The sequence below is a fragment of the Dipteris shenzhenensis genome, chromosome 22 (genome assembly GCF_047967505.1).
Source record: "Dipteris shenzhenensis isolate YYH24624 ecotype China chromosome 22, Dip_SZ_1.0, whole genome shotgun sequence".
NCBI lineage: Eukaryota > Viridiplantae > Streptophyta > Polypodiopsida > Gleicheniales > Dipteridaceae > Dipteris > Dipteris shenzhenensis.
In genome coordinates this window covers 10,006,280-10,029,200 of record NC_141617.1, presented here as the reverse complement: position 1 = coordinate 10,029,200, position 22,921 = coordinate 10,006,280, and the positions used below count along the sequence as shown (strand labels likewise).

Here is a 22,921-nt window from a genome sequence, read left to right as displayed (position 1 = left end):
GGCTAGAGATTGAATGCTGGCGGCATTACCAGGAGATCTCGCCCCACACCTCAGGGATATTCGACTTTTGGGACGAGGATTCTTCTAGGTGGTTTTTGACTTCCATGAGTCCAGAGCCCTTCTTCTCAAAGCTAATCCTTTGGCTTTGGGTTCGAGGAGGATTTTTCTTTTACCCTACACCTTGGGCTTCGAGGAGGACAGTCAGGTCACAAATCTGTTCATCAGGTTCCCTGGTCTTCCTCAGGTCTACCATCGACTTCTCGGTACTATCAGAGCCACATTCGGAGTGGTCACTGAGATCCCTTCCCTTCCTGGCATTCCTTCTTCCTTGGCAGAGGCAGTCAGAGCGGACGGTCCCTTCCCTTCCTGGCATGCCTTCTTCCTCGGCAAAGGCAGTCAGAGCGGATGGGGTGCCTCGAGTTAGGGTCATTGTCTCTGACCCTAACATTTCAGATGACCACATCATGCTTCAGCGTCCAGATGGCTCTCTCTTTCGACAGAGAGTCGAGATTGCAGGTTGACAGGACCGGTGCAGGATTTCAAGGACCCTTGGGCACTTTGCTAGAGACTGCCCAAGGAAGAGAAAAAGACCCAAGAGGTCTTCTGGTGCGGCTCCTTCATGTACTACCCCGATTGCACCTCCCCAATGCCTTGTACCACGCACTCCAGGACCACCAGGAGTAGCAGGGCACCTTGCTTCGTGCATCCCAGACTCACCAGGGGCAGCATGGTGCCCAAAGCGCGCAGCACACTGAGTACCACGATGGAGAGCTGTCAGAGCGGCTCCCTTACCTCAGGAGGAGACTTTTGATCCGGTTCAGACAGACACCATCCAGACTCCAGAGGTGGATGTTGTTGCAGCCCCAGACACTACAGTTCCACATCAGGAGAGGCCTTTAGATGCACCAGCTCCAGTTTCTGACCACGAGGGGGCTACATATACTTCTTCCCCAGAGACGGTTTCCGCCACAGTCAGGATGACCGAGAAAGTGCATGCACAGATGAGGACTCCAGATTCCACTTCAGCCCAACCACAGGTCTCCTCAGCCCCCAGCTCCAGTTCTGCTGATAGAGGCCTAGCAGGCCCTTCTCCTCCTTCTTCCATGAGTGTAGGTCTTCTTCGCACTTCTCGGCTAGACTTGCATCTCAGGAACTCCTTTTCAGCACTGGCAAATTCGGCGACTTTCATGGATGATGATGAGTTTGTGTCCTCCACCTTAGGGGTCCTGGTCATTGGGATTCCTTTTGATAGGACCTCCCCCTCAGAAAGTGTGGGGATCCTTTCATATATTGAGTTTCTTGTCCTCAGCAGGAGTGTTTCGGCCCAGGGGATGCTGGTCTCCTCTACTAGGTTGGGTAAGCCTTTCCATGTAGCATTCTCTTGTCGATGAGGATAGTCAGTTGGAACATACAAGGCCTAGGCGGAGTTCCACACCGTCGCCGTAGGCAGCTGATCCGGAATCAGCTTCATCCAGGTGTCACTTGAGGTGCTATTGATATCCTTTTTATCTAGGAACACAAGTTGGATGCTAGTGATTAAGTCTGGCATATTGCTTTCAGGACATACCTTCTAGTCGCCTGCCATGGGCACAAGGGGAGGTACTTGCATTTGGGTCTCTACTTTTATTCTCCCCTTGGTTGCTGGTCATGGTATTATCTCCCCCTCTAGAGCTCAATGGATCATTATTTTGATTGGAGGGCGTAAGATTGGTCTTCTCAATCTTTATGCTCCCAACAACAGAGGGGAGTGGATCTCCTTTTGGAAGGAGTTACTCTCTTGGGCCCCCATTGCAGATTCTTGGATCATTGGTGGCGATTTCAACATGGTTGACTTGCCATTAAACAAAAAGAGAGGCAGACAGGGTGGAATTCATTCTTTGGAGAGGGCAGCCTGGGATGCCTTTCTCTTTCAGTGCAGTGGCAAGGACACTTGGTTTGATGATGGCTTTCATTGTATGCCACAGTCACTCCTGTACTCTTGGTCGAACAGGAGAATACACATACCCATCCATGACGTATTGGCAGATTTTATGTAGACGATTGGGCACTTGACAGAGGCGGATCTGTATGCATTTCTACTGGGGTTTCCACCTCATATCATTTTCCCATCTGAGAGGACGCTCTGCCAGTGTCAGGATTCCAGATGAAGAGGAGAACCTCACGAAGGATATTCTACAGATTTGGGTTTCTCACATACAGGGTGGAGTTGTCCACCCATCTCAAGTAGCTGCAGCCATATCTAGAATTAGTGACTATTATGATACAGTTGCTGATTCCAGGAGACGTGAGATTCTCAGACGTGAGATTGGTATACGCTAGCAGTTAGCGTCCCTTCAGAGGGAAGAGCAGAAGAGGCCCACAGATGCTTGGATTCAGGAGCGCCTTGCTACAGCAAGGGTTCATATGCAGACATTGTTGGAGCAGAGAGTAGAGTATGCCTTTCATGCACGGGAATCCTTTTGGATTCAGATGGGTGGCAGGGTCATTAAACACTTTTTCTCTACTCATGGACCCAGACATAGTAGAGAGTGTCTCACGGCTTGTTGACTTAGACGGGGTATTACAGTTAGATCCGGATGCCGTCATGCATGTAACTTCGGAATTTTATGCATCCCTTCTTACTGCAGATCCGGGCACACAGGCCATAGATGATGCCAGAGATGTTATTTGGCAGTGTATCTCTGTATTGGTGAAGGATGAGATGTATGTCTCTCTTGATGCACCTTTCACCAATGCAGAATTCAGGACTGCATTACTTGCCGTTCACAAGGGCAAGTGCCCAGGTTCGGATGGACTTACCCCTTCCTTTTTTTAGTACTTTTTGGGAGCAGATTGGTGATCACATTACATCAGCCCTGCAGGGCGTGTGGGACTCTGGTGAGATGCGTGACTCGCTTACAGATGGTCTCATTCATCTCATCCCAAAGGGGGGTAATAGGAATCTAGTGTCACAATGGAGACCCATCACTCTATTGGGCACTTTTTACAAGATTCTGGTGAAAGCGATCAGTTTGCGGCTACAGGTTTTTCTTCCAGATTTGATTCATGACATGTAGATAGGGTTTGTGCATGGCAGAAGTATTTTCGATAATATTTTCTGATTTTGGGAGGCCTCAAAATGGGCCATGCAGAGCCGCCAGAGGTTGGTCATTCTACTCTTGGACTTTGAGAAAGCTTACGACAGAGTAGACTGGGATTTTTTAGAGGGTACTCTATCTCGCTTTGGTTTTTCAGATGCATGGATTAGAGGAGTATCCTCTCTCTATAGATCAGCCCATAGCCAGGTGCTTATTGGGGAGGTAAGAGGGGACAGGTTTCAAATCTCTAGATCAGTCTGCCAGGGTTGTCGTCTTGCCCCTTTTCTTTTTTTGTTTGTGGGGGAAGCTATGAGTATCTACCTTAGATCTCAAGCTGATATTTATGGGGTGAGGCTTCCTCTCCGCAGGGAAGAAGAGCTCCTGGATAGTAAGTTGGCAGATGACATGGCTGTTTTTTTGGATGCCTCCCCCAGGACACTCACTTCCTTCTAGACAGCCTTGGATTTATTTTGCACGGCTGTAGGTGCACACATTAATTGGCATAAATCCAGTGGTTTTTGGATTTGGGATGATGACACTCCGGCTTGGGGTAATAATATTGGCTTCACTTGGGTACAGAGGGGTGTCTCCGTCAGATATTTGGGCTGCCAGGTTGGAGTGGGCATCTCTCCTTCACAACAGTTTGCTCCAGTGTTGGAGAGCATCAGAAGAAAGCTCCTTTTCTAGAGCTCAGCCAAACTTGACTTGGCATCCAGAGTGTTGGTGGTTAACCAGGTTCTTCTAGCCACAGCATGGTTTGTATGCTCTTGTTGGTGCCACTGTAGGGATTGTATCACTCAGCTTAAGAGGCATGTACAAAACTTTTTATGGAGTGGTCTAGATGGCACAATTGATGTTACAGCCAGGGTGACTTGGGAGACCTTGATTCCTCCTACAAGAGAAGGGGGTTTGAATATCATCGACTTGGATCTACAGTGCAAAGCTTTACTCTGCAAGGTCGTTGTGAGAGGACTCCTGCCAAGGCAAGAGCCTTGGAAGGATTTCTTTATCAGATGCATACAGTCTCACATGCCCACTTCAGGAGAGGATTGGATGTGAAGATAGTGGGAGAGAGGGAAGGAGTCTCACTTGCGGCTTTCTCACATGCACAATGGGGGAATACACACAAAGGTGGAGGCTGAAAACAGTTTTCCTCTTCTTAGTTGTGAAAGCCAAAAGAACTCTAGTACAAAGAAAATAGAAGAACCCTATATGTGGGTCTCAAACCAAACTCAACTAACTAAGGTGGCATACTAACTGAGCCACAAACAGAAGTAGATAAGGATATCTGTCATCTAGCTATTATTCGTGGGCGGTGTACTAACCGCATCTCCAGCTAACAAGTCGGTGACATAAATGCACAACAGTCACCCTGGCATATCGCGAGTGGAGCTCGATATCTCAACACTCCCCCTCGAGCTCAATCCCAATTCCTGCACACCAGGCAGGTCTCTGAACTTGCACAGCTTCTCTGCGCCCAATGCTTTCGTGAATATGTCAGCTATCTGATCCTCTGTGCTGACATAAACTAGATCAATAAGACCTAGTAACACTTTCTCCCGCACATAGTGATAATGCACCTCAATGTGCTTTGTTCTAGCATGAAAGACTGGGTTCTTTGCCAAGTGTATACTGCTCATGTTGTCACAATAAATGACAACTGGCCCATCTGTAGACTGATGCATATCATAAAGTAGCTTATGCAACCAAGCTACCTCACATGCAGCCATTGCTGCACCCCTGTACTCAGCCTTTGTGCTCGACAAGGCAACTGTAGGTTGTTTCTTGCTGCTCCAAGTGACTGCAACACTCCCAAAAGAGAACACATATCCACTGGTAGATCGTCTATCAGAAATACTACCAGCCTAATCAGCATCAGTGTATCCATGCAATTGTATCTGAACCCCAGCCTCATAAAATAGTCCATACTGCAATGTGGACTTCACATACCTGAGTATGCGTCTAGCCGCATCCAAATGCGGTTTCCTTGGAGCCTGCATAAACTGACTTTCCAATCCAACAGCATAGCTTAGATCTGGCCTGGTAATGGTCATATAAATCAAACTTACTACTATGCGTCTGTACATAGTAGGGTCTTCCAAAAGCTCACCTGCATCTGTGCTCAGCTTCACATTCTGCTCCAAAGGAACCGAAATAGGCTTACAGCCTGTCATCCCATATTTGGACAGCATGTCCAATCCATACTGCCTCTGCAAGAGCCTCTGCAAGAGCTGTATTCCACTTGGTGATCTAATCACCTCAATGCCTAAGAAATAACGCAGCTCTCCCAAATCCTTCATCTCAAACTTCTGCCTCAATAGCATTTTCACATGAAGGATATCTTCATCACTATCACCTGTGATGATCAAATCATCAACATAAATGACAGCAGCATAATCCCTTTCTCTGTTTTTCTCACATAGAGTGAGAAATCTGCCTTGGAAATCTGAAAGCCAATAGTAACAAGATATTGTCCTATCTTGTCAGACCATGCTCTAGGTGCTTGCTTCAAGCCATACAAGGCTTTCTTCAACCTGCAAACAAACTCAGGATGAATAGCATGAACATAACCTGCTGGCTTCTCCATAAAGACCTCTTCTTGCAAATCACCATGCAAGAAGGCATTCTTTACATTCATCTGATGTAAAGACCATCCCTTTGATGCAGCCATAGCAATGGCTGCTCTTACGGTGGCCATCCTTGCAACCGGACTGAAAGTTTCTTCATAATCAATGCCATATGTCTCTGCATACCCCTTGACAACTAATCTTGCGTTGTATCTATTCACAGAACCATCTGCATTGTGCTTGATCTTATAAACCCACTTACAGCCAATTGCATTCTTGTCTTCAGGCAAAGGCACCAATTCCCATGTAGCGTTAGCATTCAAGGCATCGATTTCTTCATTCATGGCTTTCTCCCATTTGTCATTTCCCATGGCTTACTCAAAAGAAGTGGGTTCTGGTTCCTGTATCACTTTGACCATATAGGCATAGTGAATGGCTGTAAATCCATCATATTTCAGCCTATCCACAGGATACCTAACCCTGGTAGACCTGCGCAAAATAGGCTCACTTCCAGGTGCTCTCAAAACATCCCTGGTCTTCCTTACTCGAGGTGTAACAACAGAAGGAATACCCAACTCATCATCAATGCTCTGTTCTGAGCCACTGGATTCACCATCCACATAAGAGTGACCTACATTCACATCAAACATGGGCTGATCTACCTTCTCTTTTCCTTTTCGTGATACCTGCATACCACACTCTGCATTGCTTTGAGGAGATTCTCCTGATCTCAATCTGCTTGTCCATGGCGAAGTATGTGAACCACTGCTAGAGGACACTCTAGCTCCACTAATATTTTGTGATTGCTGCTGTGAATTCTGTGCAACATTACCATTTTGTGCATCTACATCAACCATTACTTCACTTTTCTTTTTCATAAAATACACCCAAAGTTTTCTACTGAAGTCATCAATAATTGTGACAAAATAGTGACAGCCTCCAATAGATGCAGCTTTAGTAGTCCACACATTAGAGTGGATTAATTCCAATGGCTTTTTACTCTCTTGAACATGCCTAGGAAAAGGTTTCCTTGCCTGTTTCCAAAATTGACAGGCTTCACAAACCTTGTGCATTTCTGCAACCTTGAATTTAGGCAATCCTGCAACAATATTTTGGGCTTGCATTGATTTAAGTCGTTGTATATTAACATGACCAATGCGTTTATCCCAGATATCAATATCTGCAACTACACCGGTCCCATGTGCAAACATTGCTGCACTCAATTCAGGCATGTCCGCATCCAACGTAAACATCCTGTCCTCCTTCTTTCCTTTTGCTATTAAGTGACCGTTATTTTTCATATCCTCAACAAAGCATCCATGAGGATTAAATCTGACCTGCAAGTCCTGCTCAACCATTTGACCAACAGAAACTAGGTTCTTGGTGATGTTCGGGACATGAAATACATCGGACAGGTATTTCTTTTTTCCATCCTGCATAGATAAAGGAATTTTACCAATCTTCACAATAGGATGTGCAGTATCGTCACCAGTCTCTACAAATCCTGATTTTTTCATTTTCCTTGCATCCTGCATCCACTCTGCGTGACATGTCATGTGGTTTGACGCACCTGAGTCAATATACCACACATGATTTCGTTCTTCTGCGCTTGTCACAGAATTGGTCATGTGCTGCACCATAAATAGATGCTCATTTCTGTCATCACCCTGTCTACTAGAAGATGCATAATTACCTTGCTGCAATTTTCCATTCATAATGTCATTCTGCTTTTTGTAGCAGTCCTCCATTTTACCACAGTAGTAGCATTCAACATTGTTGTTTGCATTTTGGCCTCTCTGCCATCCACCACTGCCTCCTTTAAATGCCGGTACATAACTTTTCTGGCTCTCTCATGCCATCCTTTAAATGCCTGCATTTCCTGTTGATTGGGAACATTAGGAAGAACTGGTTCTTCTTCATTTTCTGTAATGAACTCCCAATAGCCTTTTCCCATAAGGAAATTCGTCATTCTAAACTTCCATGCCTAGAAGTTGTTCTTGTCAAGCTTTTCTATGACAATCTGTGAAAGAGAATCAGATGCCATTACAGAACACTACAAAATATTCTGTCAGTGAAAAAAATTACAGCTTTTGCCTCACACGGGCAGATCTGCAAAACTGACGAAAGTGGTATTTCACCACACAGTCACTTCCTAGTGACGATTTTGCATCAACAGGCAACAAGCATGATTCTGCAACTCCCAATATTTCTGCACACAGGCATACGGTGCAATTTCTGCGGCAACTTTTCACCGACTAGCCGCGCAGTGGTCGCATAGCCAAAACAGGGCCTTTTTCTGAGTGCCTGCGAAGAACTTCCGCCTTCAAAACGGGCCTCGAAATGGCCTCGAATCAGAAAAATATACTGCGCTCTCGCCACACCGCGAAGGGCGTCTCAATCTGAGACAGTGCACTCTTGCACTTCTGGCTGTGTTACCTGCAGAGATTTGCTCCCAAACTCGAAATAGGAAAGCAACACTAGTCCTCTTACCAGGACACCACAAACTTGGCTTGCTTTCTTGAGCTCCTTACCACGAACAAGGCTCTGATACCATGTGAAGATAGTGGGAGAGAGGGAAGGAGTCTCACTTGCGGCTTTCTCACATGCATAATGGGGGAATACACACAAAGGTGGAGGCTGAAAACAGTTTTCCTCTTCTTAGTTGTGAAAGCCAAAAGAACTCAAGTACAAAGAAAATAGAAGAACCCTATATGTGGGTCTGAAACCAAACTCAACTAACTAAGGTGGCATACAAACTGAGCCACAAACTAAAGTAGATAAGGATAGCTGTCATCCAGCTATTATTCGTGGGCGGTGTACTAACCGCATCTCCAGCTAACAAGTCGGTGACATAAATGCACAACAGTCACCCTGGCATATCGCGAGTGGAGCTTGATATCTCAACATTGGACACACAGTACCAGATGGGTTTTCACCACAGCCCACCTCAGATCTCCTTCTTCCCCTCTTATGATTGCTATCCTGAAAGCATGGGCCAGCTTCAGGAGTACTCTTTGTAGGATTCCCCCATCCACTTGTGAAGAGATTGAAAGGCAGCCTATCATGTGGAACGATAATATTTTGGATGAGCATGGCAGACCACTTGGAGCTTCTCTTTACATGGAGTGGCCCAGATGGGAGAGGGGGCTTGCATCTACTGTGGGAGCATGGAAAGCCTTCAGGAGGCTTCCTGCAGACCGATAGGCCGAGATGGTTCATAATCTAAGAGGGAGTGCAGGGAGAGTCTAACAGATTGATGCAGCCTTGCCCTTGGATTGGGTGGACATAGATGACATGTTGATTACTTGTTCCACCTGGATGGGGGCATTCTCCAATTGGGAATTCCTTTGCAGGTGATTGCTTTACATAACACACATGAGGATGCCCTAGTCTTTGATGTTTCTTCGGGGGGCAGGCTGTCCAGATCCATAGACGGTATTTTGTTGGAGGTACAGTTTCAGACAATCACGATAGTGCGCTTCATGAAGCATGGCTCTTTTTCACAGTGGTACTTGGATCCTGACCCGCTACTTATCGCCCTGGGCTCATGGAGGCTGTGGCTCTATGGAGGTGTCCCAATTAAGTTTTTGTAGTCGGACCCTGTGTTGGGATATCTCAAGGTGTATGCCTCAGGCACACCTTATGTTTCTATGTGTGAGTGCTAGAGGCACAGTTAGGTGCCCACAAGCACAGTTAGGTGGTGGAAAAGCCACATAGGATGATTGAGTGAATCTAGGAGCAGATTGAGGAGATGTATGCAAGTATTCTGATTTTGTGTCCACTCTACTCTTTCCTTTCAGTGTTCCAACATGGTATCAGAGCCATTTGATCCCCCTTGAGCCCATTTCTGCCACATCATCATCATCATCTTCTTCTTCTTCTTCACCATCTCTCCCTCTTCTCCCAAAAATTTGCTTGAGCTTGTTCTCCTTCAATCCTCAACCATTTCCCACGCCCTTTCTGCTGGAGATCCCTCTTGTTGGGGCGAACTTTGGGCTGGAAGGAATTAACGAAATATGCGCGCTGCTCGTCGCCATTGCACGAAAATCGTCGATCCTTCTTCCTGCAAGTTCTCTGCACCTGCTCTGTCTTTGTCTAATTCCTTTTAGGGCAAGCTTCTCCATACCTAGAGCTACCTTGTGCTGAAATCTGAGCAGCAATGGCTGCATATTGAAGGAGAAAACAGAGAAAAACCAGTCGACTTTGTTCAAGAAGGTGAAGGCAACCTGACGCATATTTTCGCCTCTTCTTCCCAGAGGATCTACTGTGGTATACCAGCTTTCTTTTGCCTCAGAAAGCCCCCTTTCTTTTGCTTTGAAGAGTGTGATATGAGCCCTCCAAGTTCAGCTCTCTAGTTTTGACAGTTTTGACATACTTTTGAAAATGATGCTACATAAAATGCTACTCTAGCATTTCTGGTCTTTTGAAGTTTTCAATAACTTCACTACAAGTGTTGCTTCAGTTTTGTTTTGACTTGCTAGACCTGGTTGTGATTGGAAAGTGTTTATTTCATTCGCTTCTATAAAGCATGCAAAAAGTAGCATCATTGTTTGAAAACTAGTCACTACTATTTGCTACATCAAGTGCCTATACTTTGGAAGTATTTCAGTTCTTTTTGCCTTGTAAGAGAGATAGACACTGCCCAATATCTGGGTTAGACCCTCTCATGGCTACTTTATATAATCTTGAGAAGTTCAATGGAAAGGGCTTCCATACATGGCAAATGAAGGTAAAATTTGCATTGATGCGGGAGAACTTATGGGGACTTGTCAAACCTACTCCTACCGCTTCTTCTACGGCCTCAAATGCTGGAGAATCTTCAGCTCCGACACGACCGGCAAGGGATCCAGCAAGAGAAGAAAAAGCATATGGTATAATTGCTTTAGCTTTGGGTGATGATTACATACATCACATATCTGACTTGGAGTCTCCTTCGGAAGCTTGGCAGAAGCTAGACATGATTTTTGGTGCAAGCTCTCACATCTCTAAACTATCACTTAAAATCTCTTTCTTTGAATTAAAGATGGCAAGTGATACTACTTTAGCTGCTCATGTCAACTATATGCGGAGTCTTATGACTCAATTAGCTTCTATCAACTCTCCTATCACCCCTGATGATGCTATGGCAGTGTTACTTAAGAGTATGCCTGAAAGTTTTGATCACATTGTAAGCACTTTGAAGAATCTTCCCAATCCAAACCTTGAAGGCATTATCTCAGCTCTCCAAGAAGAAGAAAGACATATGGAGTAAAGGAAAGGCAATGACACTGCTTATGTTATGAAATTCCAGAAGGGCAAGTATTCTCCTTGCAATCACTGTGGAAAGACAAATCACCTTTCAAAGGACTGCTTCAAAGTTAATCCATGCAAGCACTGTGGCAAAAACAACCATAGTGAGAAGTTCTGCAGAGACAAAGCAAAGACAGAAAATGCAAATCTACTTACAGTGAATTTGCCTCCACAAGATGAGGCATCCCATGAAGATTATGCATTTTAAATCATCTCTATGTATGCTCCAGATCTCTCTTTTTATGTCAAGGTACTCAGCCTGGATAGTCCTCCAAAATGAATGAAAATAAATTGTTGTGTGTTGTGTGTTGTGTGTTTTGTAAACACCTCTGGTCACCTTATGATGTAGGCCATGTGTATGTTTGTTCCATGGTACCTCCTACAGACATTGTGTGCATGTACATGTAGGGGAGATAACCATTGGAAGGTCTATTTGTATCCCTTTCTGTTTACCTTACACCCAAGGGAACCCTTGCTAGCATGAGAACCTAGCCATAGATTTATCCTTGACCACCATGAGATGGCATGAGAAACTATGAGACTAGATGTATCCTTGACATAGCCTGAGGCATTTCCTTGAGGGGGGGTTTGTTGGGATATCTCAAGGTGTATGCCTCAGGCACACCTTATGTTTCTATGTGTGAGTGCTAGAGGCACAGTTAGGTGCCCACAAGCACAGTTAGGTGGTGGAAAAGCCACATAGGATGATTGAGTGAATCTAGGAGCAGATTGAGGAGATGATTGTGGAGCTTTGAGGTCATCAGTGATGTCAGTGACCTTGTATGAGGTGCCTACTTAAGGACCTCTTTCTTCTTCATTCTATATGCAAGTATTCTGATTTTGTGTCCACTCTACTCTTTCCTTTCAGTGTTCCAACACCCTGGGGAATGGGAGTTGATAGAGGAAGGGCACCGAGAGAAGGGCATCCCCTTCTTTTGTTACACGGTCAGTAATTCCAGGAAATTCCAGCTCAACTGTAGGGGTTGGTGGCCCACCAGAGCTCCTTATTGGGAGAATTTTCAGATTTCTGTAGACTTGCAGGAAATTTTTTGGCAGAGGCTCTGGAAATTCCACCGGAATAGAAAAATCACTCTCTTCTTTTGGATTTCTATTCATGGTGGGATAGCAGTGAACCAATGGAGATCCAGGTTCGGGGCTGACCCTAGTTGCCCTTGTTGCCTTTCTGCTTCGGAGACAATTTAGCACTGCCTTTGGAATTGCAGACAGGCGAGAACCATATGGAAGGGGATTGCAAGACTTTTCAGCACTTTTGTTCGCCTCCCCTTCGATATGACCTGGGGATCAGTGGCTTGGCTCACTCTTTCAGGGCCCCAGGTTTTCTTTGAGATACATGACTCCTCCTGGGCTCTTCACATCCGACGACACCTTGTGGAGTCGTGCTCTCTAGAGGATGTTTTGGCCACTCTCTTCAGGGCTGCTCATTCCTTGGTTGACTCTCCATGAGAGGTTTAAGCTAGCATTGCAGTACGGCACATTTGGAGAGCTAGATGCACTGAGGCTATGGAGGGTTCTCAGGTTCACCCTTCTTGGACCTTGGCTAGTACTTGGATAGATACGGTACACACTCTGATGGTCATTTGGGCGACCATGCAGGGATCCTCTCGAGCAGCCTCCTCCAGGAGAGTTACTTTTCTCAGGGATTGGAGAGACTCTCCCTTCTTTGCTAAGACTTCTACAAGGTTGAGTTGGCATTTTCAGCCTCAGCCTTGGTTTCTTTTTACCTCAATTTTTTGAGGAGTTTTTTATTGCATGCTTAGCATGTTGTATTTCTGCACAGAGCTTGCTCTAGCGAGTTTCTTTCTTACTTAATAGAAGTCTATTTTTTGCCCCCAAACCCCCCCCCCCCCTCTACACTATCCCCTTCGGGCCCCCCCAAGGGCTCGTCGTAAGCCCTGCTGTCTCCGACATGGACTCAATGAAATTGAATTCTTTGTGAAGATGCGGAGTACCAACGGCAAATTGAATGCCCAGGTAATAATGCAAAAGACCAAGATCATACATAGAAAATGTCTTTTGCAAGTCAAGGTTAAAAGCTGCAATTTGCTCAGCATGTTTCCCAGTCACAAGCATGTCATCCATGTAGAGTACTAAAATCAGCAAATCTGTCCTACTTTTATAGATGTAAAGGGTAGCCTCTGTAGGGCTGTTTTGAAAGCCAAGACTAAGCAAAGGAGCATGTATCCTCGAATACCAAGCACGGGGTGCCTGTTTCAAAGGACTTTCTTTAACCAACATACCTTCCTTTCAGAATCTGCAACCTCAAATCCAGGAGGTTGAGTAACATAGACTTCCTCTTGTAAATGCCCATGAAGAAAAGCTATCTTAATATCAAGCTGATGTACCTTCCCATGAAAGTGGGCAGCAAAGGCAATAACAATCTTGATATTAGGGATCCTGGAAGTGGGGGTAAAAGTCTCCTCAAAGTCAATGCCTTGCTGCAAGACGGGCTTTGTAACGTTCCACTGAACCATTAGCTTTCTGTTTAATCTTGTATACTTGCTTAGTCCCGATGGCATTCTTGCTAGGAGGCAAGTCACCCAACTCCCAAGTGTTATTCTGATGGATGGAATCCAATTCAGCTTGCATGGCCTATTTTCAAAGGCATCCTTATTGCATAATGGCTATTCATTGCATGCTGTAGCAACCAATGCAGAAGCAACCAAATTAGTTTGTTCTTTCTTGACAGCTGCTCTAGTACGGGCTGGTAGAGGAGCATCTTCTTTGCTGTCTTTTAGAGTGTCAAGAAGCCAATGGGGAAGCCTTTTGGGCTCTTGAATTTCAGCTCTCTCTTGGTCAATGGTCCTATGCACAATATCCTGGTCAATCTGAGGCATATCAGGCTATAAATCATGCTAATTGTGAGACTGCACATGTGGCTGCAAATGACCAATAGAAGGAGTAACCTCAGATGTGACATCATTAGGAGCGTATGATGGAAACGAAGGCATCAAGCTGTCAAAGAGATCTGGGGCATCAACAATGGGCTGTTTTTGACAATCCAGCAAAGGCATATATGAGGATTCATCAAAGACAACATCCCTACTGACAAAATTCTTGTCCATGCGGGGCTGATAGAGCTTGTAGCTCTTGCTCTTTGAGCTATACCCAATAAAATTGCTTTTGACAGCTTTATCATCCAATTTTGTGCATGTCTGAGAAGGCACATGTACATATGCAAAGCATCCAAAAGTCCTCATGTGAGAAATCCTGGGGTTATGACATGTCCAAGCCTCATAAGGTGTAATGGTAAATAAAGTCTTTGTGGGGCATCTATTCAAAATATAGTTTGCATACATAATGGCATCCAATGACAATTTTTTAGGCAAATGTTTGCCTTTCAACATACACCTGGCCATCTCCATGACTGATCTATTCTTTCTCTCAGCCATGGGATTCTGCTGAGGAGTATAAGGCACAGTGCATTGATGATGTATGCCACGTGAGGCCAAACAATCAACAAATTCCTTTGACATATCTTCGCCTCCCCTATCTATATTGATGTGGGCAATTTTTAGCCGGCTTTCATTGTCTACCAAGGCAATGAAATGTCTGAAACATGCCAAAACTTAGAATGTGGATTTCAAGGCAAAAATCCAAGTATATCTGGTAAAGTCATCAATGAAGGTGACAAAATAGTAAAATCCCCCAATGGCTGCAACCCGCATGGGACCACAAACATCATTGTGAATCAAATACAACGAAGAGCATCATGAGGAAACTCATTTTTTGGAGTTTTTTCAGACTTCACCTTGCATCCAGAGTAGTGGTTGTGAACCATGTATTATTGGCTACTACCTGGTTCGTTTGCTCGTGTTGGTGCAGATCTAGACATTGTATCTCTCAACTCATGAGACCTACCAAGAACTTCCTATGGAGTGGGTTAGATGGCACCTCAGATGTTGTAGTGAGGGTGGCTTGGGAGACCCTCATTCTCCCCACAGGGGAAGGTCTCAATTTTGACACTTCTTGGGAGATTCTGGCTAGCATTGCAACTTGGCAACACACACTGATGGCCATCTGGGTGAGCATGCAAGGATCCTCCAGAGCAGCTATAGCCAGGAGAGAGACTTTTTTCATAGTTTGTAGAGGATCTCCATTCTTCTTTGAGTCTCCTTTAGGGTTGAGGTGGCATTTTCAGCCTTCACCTTGGATTTTTGTTAGCTCTTTTTGAGCTGGTTTTTTTCTCATGCATGGCATGATGTACTTCAACATTAGAGCTTGCTCTTGCGGTTTTCATTCATACTTAATGAAGTAATCTTTTTGAAAAAAAAAATTACAGCAAGAAAATGGCTCCAAACTGAAGCACAAGTAGTCACATTTGGAGGAGTCGTGAAATCGAGGCTCCTTAAGTCCCGCTCACGTATCACTAGGTCAATCAAGTCATTCGAGAGAACCTTCTATAGCTACACACATTCACAACCTAGTTGGCACCCCAACGAGCTTCCAATAAAGCTTAGCTTCTACGTGAATCACTATTTACGGATTTCAAAGGAGGGCTTCAGTTGTTCACCAGGAAGATATGCCCACATTCATTGAGGATATCCATGGGACAGTTTATTGTCTCATTACACCGACTCTGTATTGAGAGTGGATGAGCTGAGGGCATACCTTGGAAGAGCCACATATGCACCCTGTGTGATTGCCATGAGATCGAGTCGGAGGAGCATGTCGCTTTCAAGTGCCTTGTGTACATGAGATTCGTGGTCGTTATGATTGTTTATTTAGAGATGGTTTCGGATCCCTCTCCAACTCGCTACCCAGCTCAACGATGCCTTGCTTTCTTCATCCACGAGATTGTCAGACACAGAGAGCACTTGCTCAAGATATAGAGCGGGGTCAAGGCACACAGAACTCCACCCAGAGCATGATCACAGAGATTTTCAAGCAAAGATCATGTGAACCAGCAGAGCATAGGTAGTCAGCAAGGTTGAGATTTAGAGCTAGTGACACGACAGACTTAACAGTGGTTGACACACGGATCATGCTTGGGGTCTTCCCCCCATGTTCACTAGTTGGAGGTCTAGATGGATGGGAGTTACAGGGGCTCTTGTCCGACGTAGGGCCGCAACAAGGAGACCACAGCGGAACACACACAGAGACCACTGTTAGCACTCTATCACAAGTTTCCTGTCATCACAGCCTCATTGATCACTGGTGCTCCTTGAGCTTCCACCCTGGCCATGGGTCCAGATTTCTTTATCTGTACAGCCTCACCCGTAGCTCTCCATCCGTATAGCCTCTCCCGTACCACATCCGTACCTCTGTACAGCCTCTCTCGTATAATAGCCGTACAGCCTCTCCTGTACCATAGCCGTACCTCCGTACAACCTCTCCCCGCACCACAGCCGTATAGTCTCTCCATCCGTACAGCCTCTCCCGTCTATACCTCCGTACCATAGCCTCCGTCCTTCGTCGTCCGTACTACCTCCGTACCTCCTCCCATCAACACCTCTCCATCTGTCCATATCTCTCGCTCGTACCTAGTCTATTCCTAGTCCTTCCTAACCCCAAGTTGGGCTAAACCCCCAACCCAATCCGGGGGTTAGGTTAAGCCAGGGCGTTGATCATACAGCCAACTATGGATTGGCCTACCCTCTCCTCCAAGTCCCCCTCAACTCCTTCAACATCCATCAAGACTTGGTACTCTACAGTCACTGCCATGACACCCTCTCCATATGCACGGAATTACCAACAAGAAGGCTCAAAACGACCCATCCTCGGGCAACAGGATCAGATTCTTTATCTGCAGCAAGTAGTGAGAGAGCTACGATTGGAGCTGGCAGAAGTAAAGGGCCGACTTTACATCCTGGAAGGGCCTTGTAAGCAGGCAGTAATTGATGAGGTTGTAAAATCTTGTAAGGATTTCCCCCCTACCCCGCAACAGGAAGGCTCAAAACGACCCATCCTCCAGCAACAGGATCAGATTTTTTATCTGCAGCAGGTAGTGAGAGGGCTATGATTGGAGTTGGCAGAAGTAAAGGCCTGACTTCACATCCTGGAAGGGCCTGGTAAGTAGGCAGTAATTGATGAGGTTGTAAAATCTTGTAAGGATTCCCCCCCTACCCCGCAGCTAGTCTCTACAGTCAGAGATCTTGTTCACACTGAAGTACAAACTGCTAAGAAGGAAGTGATTGTGGAAGTGGACAACAAAGCAAGTAAGTCTGATATTCAAGCAGAGATTAAAGAACACGAAGCTAGATGTGATAATGTGCTGAAGATTAGATTAGGGGGGCTCCCAGAAGATTGGTACAAAGAGGAGGACACATATAGTGAAATATTGACAAAGATCAAATCAAGCTTGCCCAACATTGAATGGGTGAATGATGATGAGCAGGATGATGATGACTCCAGGCCAGCTTCTATTTTGCACTATAGAGGTCATGCAATCCTTACACTGAAGTCAAAAGATATGCGGATCAAGCTTCTTCGACAATCTTACAAGCTGAAGGGCACCAAAGTATGGATAGCAGAGGAGCTTACACAAACTCAACTCAAGATTGAGGCAACTGAATTAGCTAAAGTCAGCGCTGCAAGAAAGGATGAAAAATGGGCAGTTTACCATGAAGGCGTAGCACTAATCAAAGAGTTTAAATCAAAACCAAAAGACTCTTAGTATTAAACTGATGTATGGCTGTTTACTCTTCCAGAATATCATGTACATACTCTAAATAATTGGGGGTTTTTTTTGCACTCCTTGGGAGCTGCCATCTGCCCTCCCTAAAGCAGATGTACTAGAGGGTTTCTTGCTGTCCCATAGACCTTTTGGTCTCCAGTGGACGTTAATAGACTTTCTTTCTTTCTTTCTTTCTCTTGTATTAGATCTGATATGATTTGGTTATGTTGTATTCATTGTGGGTGATGATGTCCGATTAGAGGCAATGTATTAGCATTTTGGGGGATTACGGGGAATACAATATCCTTTGTATTTCATTGATAGGTACTCCCAGCAATATTAATGAGATTACACTTTGGCTGAGGCAAATGGCATAAATTTATAGGCATAGATTCCCCCATTCTATGGCAAAAGATGGTTTAGGTTGATCTTTCTGGTCTATCAGAACCTGGCTGTAACCACCTAAGCCATCCTAGAAACTATAAATATGCTCTTCTATCAGGGTAGGCAGCATGGATGCGGGCAGCTCAAACAGGAAGCCACATTCACTTGAGTACAGAAATAGAGACATTTACAGCTCACATTGTTGCCACGCTACTACAGCTGTGCTGAAGTCAACAAAATCCACTAGATTGATGGAGAATGCAGGTATTTGTCACCTAATGGGGAAACTGATATTGTCACCTAATGGGGAAATCGTATCTGTGAGGCACAGAACAAGGAATTCTTTTCAGACTCCCTCCCATGTATTGTTGTGCTCAAGTCATGAGTTATATTTGCTCATCCACTAGGACACTCTTCAAGTGTAGGGTTTAGGCCTGCATTCCACAGGACAGGTTCTTCAAGAATAGAAACTCTTCTTCAAAAAAATGCTTGAGTGAATCTTAGTAGTTTGGAAAGGAGAGAAGACCCCTTGGCTGCTTTGATGTAGAGTACTAACACTAACTGGCAGGAATGAATGCATTAATTTGCTGGGCGATGTTTATGAAAGAGTCCAAAGTTTTTTTCTATGCTTAAGGATGATCAGCAGTATTCCACTCGCTGTTATGATATGAATAAACATCTGGTTTTACTGTTTTGACTTTTGTTCTTTGTCCTATCAGTGACATTCCCTGCAGTTGCACGAGAGATGGTTTTAGTTTGTTCTCTAAGATTGAACTTTACTACCATGTGAGTGCCTTAATTTTGAGATCATATATTTGATCATGAAAGCCTTACTTTCAGTCTTCCCTTCAGAAACTTCAAAAATTACAAGGATATCCCCCTGGCTGGCCTCTCTATGGGGATTATCTCGTACAGAGGGCTGAACAAATAGCCACTCTGGTGGTTTATAATGCCATATTATAGCACCATCTGTGAAATGGAGGAAAGGGCCTGGATCCCATATACTGATAATAGTGCCTAGGGTGATGTGAATCTCCCTGGAGTCTACCCCATCTACCTCTGACAGTATGAACAACATCTGGCCAAATGCTCAACAGTCTCATCATTCAAAAGGGATGTATAATTGTGGATGTTTGAGATGTGAACCAATGTAGAAGAAACATGGGTTGTTCTTTATCTATAATGTAATAGGTCCACGAATACTTGACAGTCCTCATCAATAAAAGGGATGTACAGTTACGGATTTTAAGATATGATTTAATGTAATTGAAACATGGGTTGCTCTTTATGTAAAAATGTGATACTTTGCCTCTAGTGCAGGGTTAGCTGATCCTTTCGTCAAAGGAGCTTTTGGTACATGCCGATTCAAAACAAAAATCCATAGGAAAACTCTTACGCCTAAGTGGCAGGAGGAATTTAAAGTTCCAATTGCAAGCTGGGAATTGCCAACCTCATTGGTCCTGCATGTCACCGACAAAGATCAATTTCGTGATGATGATTTGGGGTATGCACAAATCTCCTGTGCAATTTGCAAATGAAGCTTTGCATCTGTTTCTGAACGTCTTCGTGTTGCGAGCAAATTATATTTGTGATATATAAGAATTTGAACAATTGATAGCTCACATCACACATTTGAACATGCAGAATACTACCAATAAATATTTTAGCCTATCAGATGAGCCCATAGAAAGGAAAGAGTGGTCAAGTCAGGTGACAGCCCCTCAAAATGGAATTCCCCTTATGGTGGAAGATACACAAACTCCAACGGAGGAAGGCAAGTCACCACAAAAGTGAAAACAAAACCTCCACTTGCAAAGAGGGATAACTAGCCGAATTACAAAGTTTACTATCCAAATTAATCATCTATTTTCTTGTAATGTTCCTTCACACGTCAGGGATGTCCACACTGGAAAGCAGATCTGGAGAGATGAAACCAGTACACACTCGGGACAACTTAGGTTCATTAGTAGAAAATATTGACCAACATCAATCTTGCAAAACTCCATAAAATGCAAGTCGAGATCTCTTCTAGAATGTATTTCAAACACACAACAATCAAGCATGCACCCCAATCAGAGGAATCTAGAAGCCAGGCTGCAATTTGTCGATTGAGAAATCTGCAACTAGTGTTCCATGATAGGATAAGGTTCCAACTCTCAAAAACTGTTCCCAAACATGATGCTTTCACTTATATCTTCCCTCGAAGGGTGCAATCAGATTAATATCAGTGAGGTCTGTCCCTATGTACTAGCTTATTACAAGCTAGAAATCTCTCTCTCTCTCTCTCTCTCTCTCTCTCCACACACACACACACACAAAACTTCACAAGGAAAACATTTCCATGTTATTATTGCAACACACATAGATGAAATAACAAAGTGTTGAAAATTCAAGAATGATATGGATTCATGTCTTTGAGAAATAGCATTTTCTTTAGATTGTACCTATGGTATAGGTATTTTGACTTCAGGTATTGCGAATTGGACGTTGCAAAATATCGAGGTGGCCAACGACATGACCTCTGGATTCCTCTTCTAGATATCAAGATGGGTCGCCTCCATGTAGCTATAAAAGTAGTTGAAAGTGTAAGCTCTTTGGAACCCACAACCATCAACAAATAAATTTTCTCGTTTTCCATTTGTTTGGAGGAGGCTTTGTCTAATTCTTTTTGCTTCAATGGATGCAGGAAATGGGTTTGGAAATTCCGGATTTGACCTCCAGAATCATTCCATCTAGTGATGACATTGATGCTTATGTTCCTGATGAGAAGTCTCCCGTCCTTGATAAATACGAATCGATAAAAATTGGCAAAGGTGAGGATGGAGCTGTGTCTGTTATGAGGCCTGGACAGCCAGTTTCACAGGTGTGGCAGAGAAGGCATAGGATACACAGACCAGGAGAGGCTGGGGATGGAGAAGTTTTAGAGGCTACAAATCAGGAAACATTAGGTTCCAGTAACGGTGAGGAGGCTTGTGAGGAGACTCCCAGGCTTAAGCCAAGAAAGAAACATATGTGGCATCGGCGTAAATCTAAAACTATGTCCCCTGGTAACACACGGGTTCAGAAAAATAATGAAAGCTGCAATGAAATATTAGCTGTGGGAGACAAAGGGACAACGGTAAGGATGAAACTTGAGGAACCTAATGTAACTGAGGGTGCAAACGAATTGCACCAACATGATAAACAAATCAATGACCCTGACATGGTAGCTGCCACTGGGCATGAGGCAAATAGGCTACCGGACCCGACAAAAAAAGTACATATGAAGGATAAGGCAAAGGGTTTCATGAAGCAGGCTGGAAAGGCAGCTCACAGTGTGGGCAATACTTTAACTAGAAAAGGATCTCATAGGGAGAAGCTGAGCGAACCTCAAACCTTCGAAGCTGTGACATGCACAGGGGAACATCATGAGCATGAGAGAGGAGAGGAATTACATGAAGTTGATCAGCAAATCAATGCCCCCAACATAGTCCCTGGCTCTGGTCATGATAAAAACACGGCTCCTGGAAGCCCAACAACAAAAGAGCTAATGCAGAATATGGCAAAGGGTCTTATGAAGCAGGCTGAAAAAACAGCTCACGCTTTAAGTTGGAAAGGGTCCAGTAGGGAAAAGGTGACCGGATCTCAGAGTTTGGAATGTGTGGACGTTGCTGTTTCTCCTGCTGAGGAATCAAAGCCTTTTGAAGAAAAAAACTGTGATTGATATGATAGAACTCCAGAACATGTTACCAATGTAAGCATGTAAGGTTAAATATCCAATGTCTGATCACGTTTGTTCACCGTGTTCGTTGTTTTAATTGGAAGTGTATGCACTCAATTACAAAATTGAGCTTATATGTAAAATACAATTAAGATTAATCTGATCGCCCACATAGAAGAGCTCTCACGTGAAGTATTAAGTACAGAGTTTGTGATGATATTTCATTCCAAGCTAGCTTCTGCCAATATATATTGGTGCTAATTTCATTGCAAATCTTGAAGGGGCTTGAAGAAGTACAAGACATTGTATTGAAAGGGCAATCTTCTTGAGATTGTTCCTCTTGTTAGTAGTTTGTACCAGAGTTTGGAAGGGACCTCCCCACCGTTGTTCTCCAGGGAAATCTTCTTGAGATTGTAATTGTCTAGAAGGAACCTAAGGATTCACTCCATATTTGCTCTCCGCAAGGCTTCCATTTCTTCTTGGTCTCTTGCTCCTAGCCCTGTGTAGCTCCCTACATGAGTATCTCTGCGTCTATTTTGAGTGGAAGTGTTGCGAAGAGAATTGTGAGCAAGAGATTGGAAATAAGGGGAGAGAGAGAGAGAGAGAGAGAGAGAGAGAGAGAGAGAGAGAGAGGAGGAGGGGGGGCGGGGGGAGAAAGAGAGAGAGAGAGTTTATAAAAGTTTGCCAAAGGCCGATGGGTCTATGAGACTAAAAGAAAACCAATACAATGAGCAAAAGGGTGGAGCTACTAAGCGAGCATCGTAACCCATGCTAGAAAACCATAGACATAGTCCGTGATATCATCGTACATGCCCACCATAATCATATACGGCATCATCATCCTCATGTGGAGACGCAGTTTGATCCAATACAATACAATAGGCATACAGAACCTCAAGATACACCCAATGAAGGACTAGGCAGAGTAGGCAAAGTAAGCAAGAAGCCCGTAATGGATCGTTGTCTGCTATCTAGATGAGTAATCCGTGGTGTCCTCCTAGCCGCTACTTGATGCTCGGCGAGCACCACGGTAACCTCGGTCGGCTGCACCCTTGGTCTGAAAATAGAGATGTTAGTGAGTGTGATTAGTGCATCTGTCCTCTGTCGAGTTTGCCGCGTCTTAGTCTCAGGGTCTCTGCGTCTCCTACTATCTATGGTTGGGAGAGCAACCTGCTCTGTCTCGAAGAAATCTATGATCGTACTCTGGGATGGGCCAAGCATGGTCCCTTGCTCTTGTCTCCTCAATCTGATGAGATGATCTCTATGTCGG

The 22,921-nt window shown here is 44.5% G+C and overlaps 1 protein-coding gene across 2 annotated transcripts in view; it reads left to right on the top strand.

Moving 5' to 3' along the window:
- LOC147887707 (C2 domain-containing protein At1g53590-like) overlaps positions 1-22,027 on the top strand; it is a 122,863-nt gene extending 100,836 nt beyond the window's left edge. For both annotated transcript variants that reach the window (XM_087393477.1, XM_087393478.1), the window contains 3 exons: positions 19,272-19,455; positions 20,422-20,536; positions 20,638-22,027. In XM_087393477.1, coding sequence (XP_087249603.1) covers positions 19,272-19,455; positions 20,422-20,536; positions 20,638-21,654 — 1,316 coding nt within the window. In that variant the 3' untranslated portion in view covers positions 21,655-22,027. The remainder of the gene's footprint in view (positions 1-19,271; positions 19,456-20,421; positions 20,537-20,637) is intronic.
- Positions 22,028-22,921: the final 894 nt, after the last annotated feature.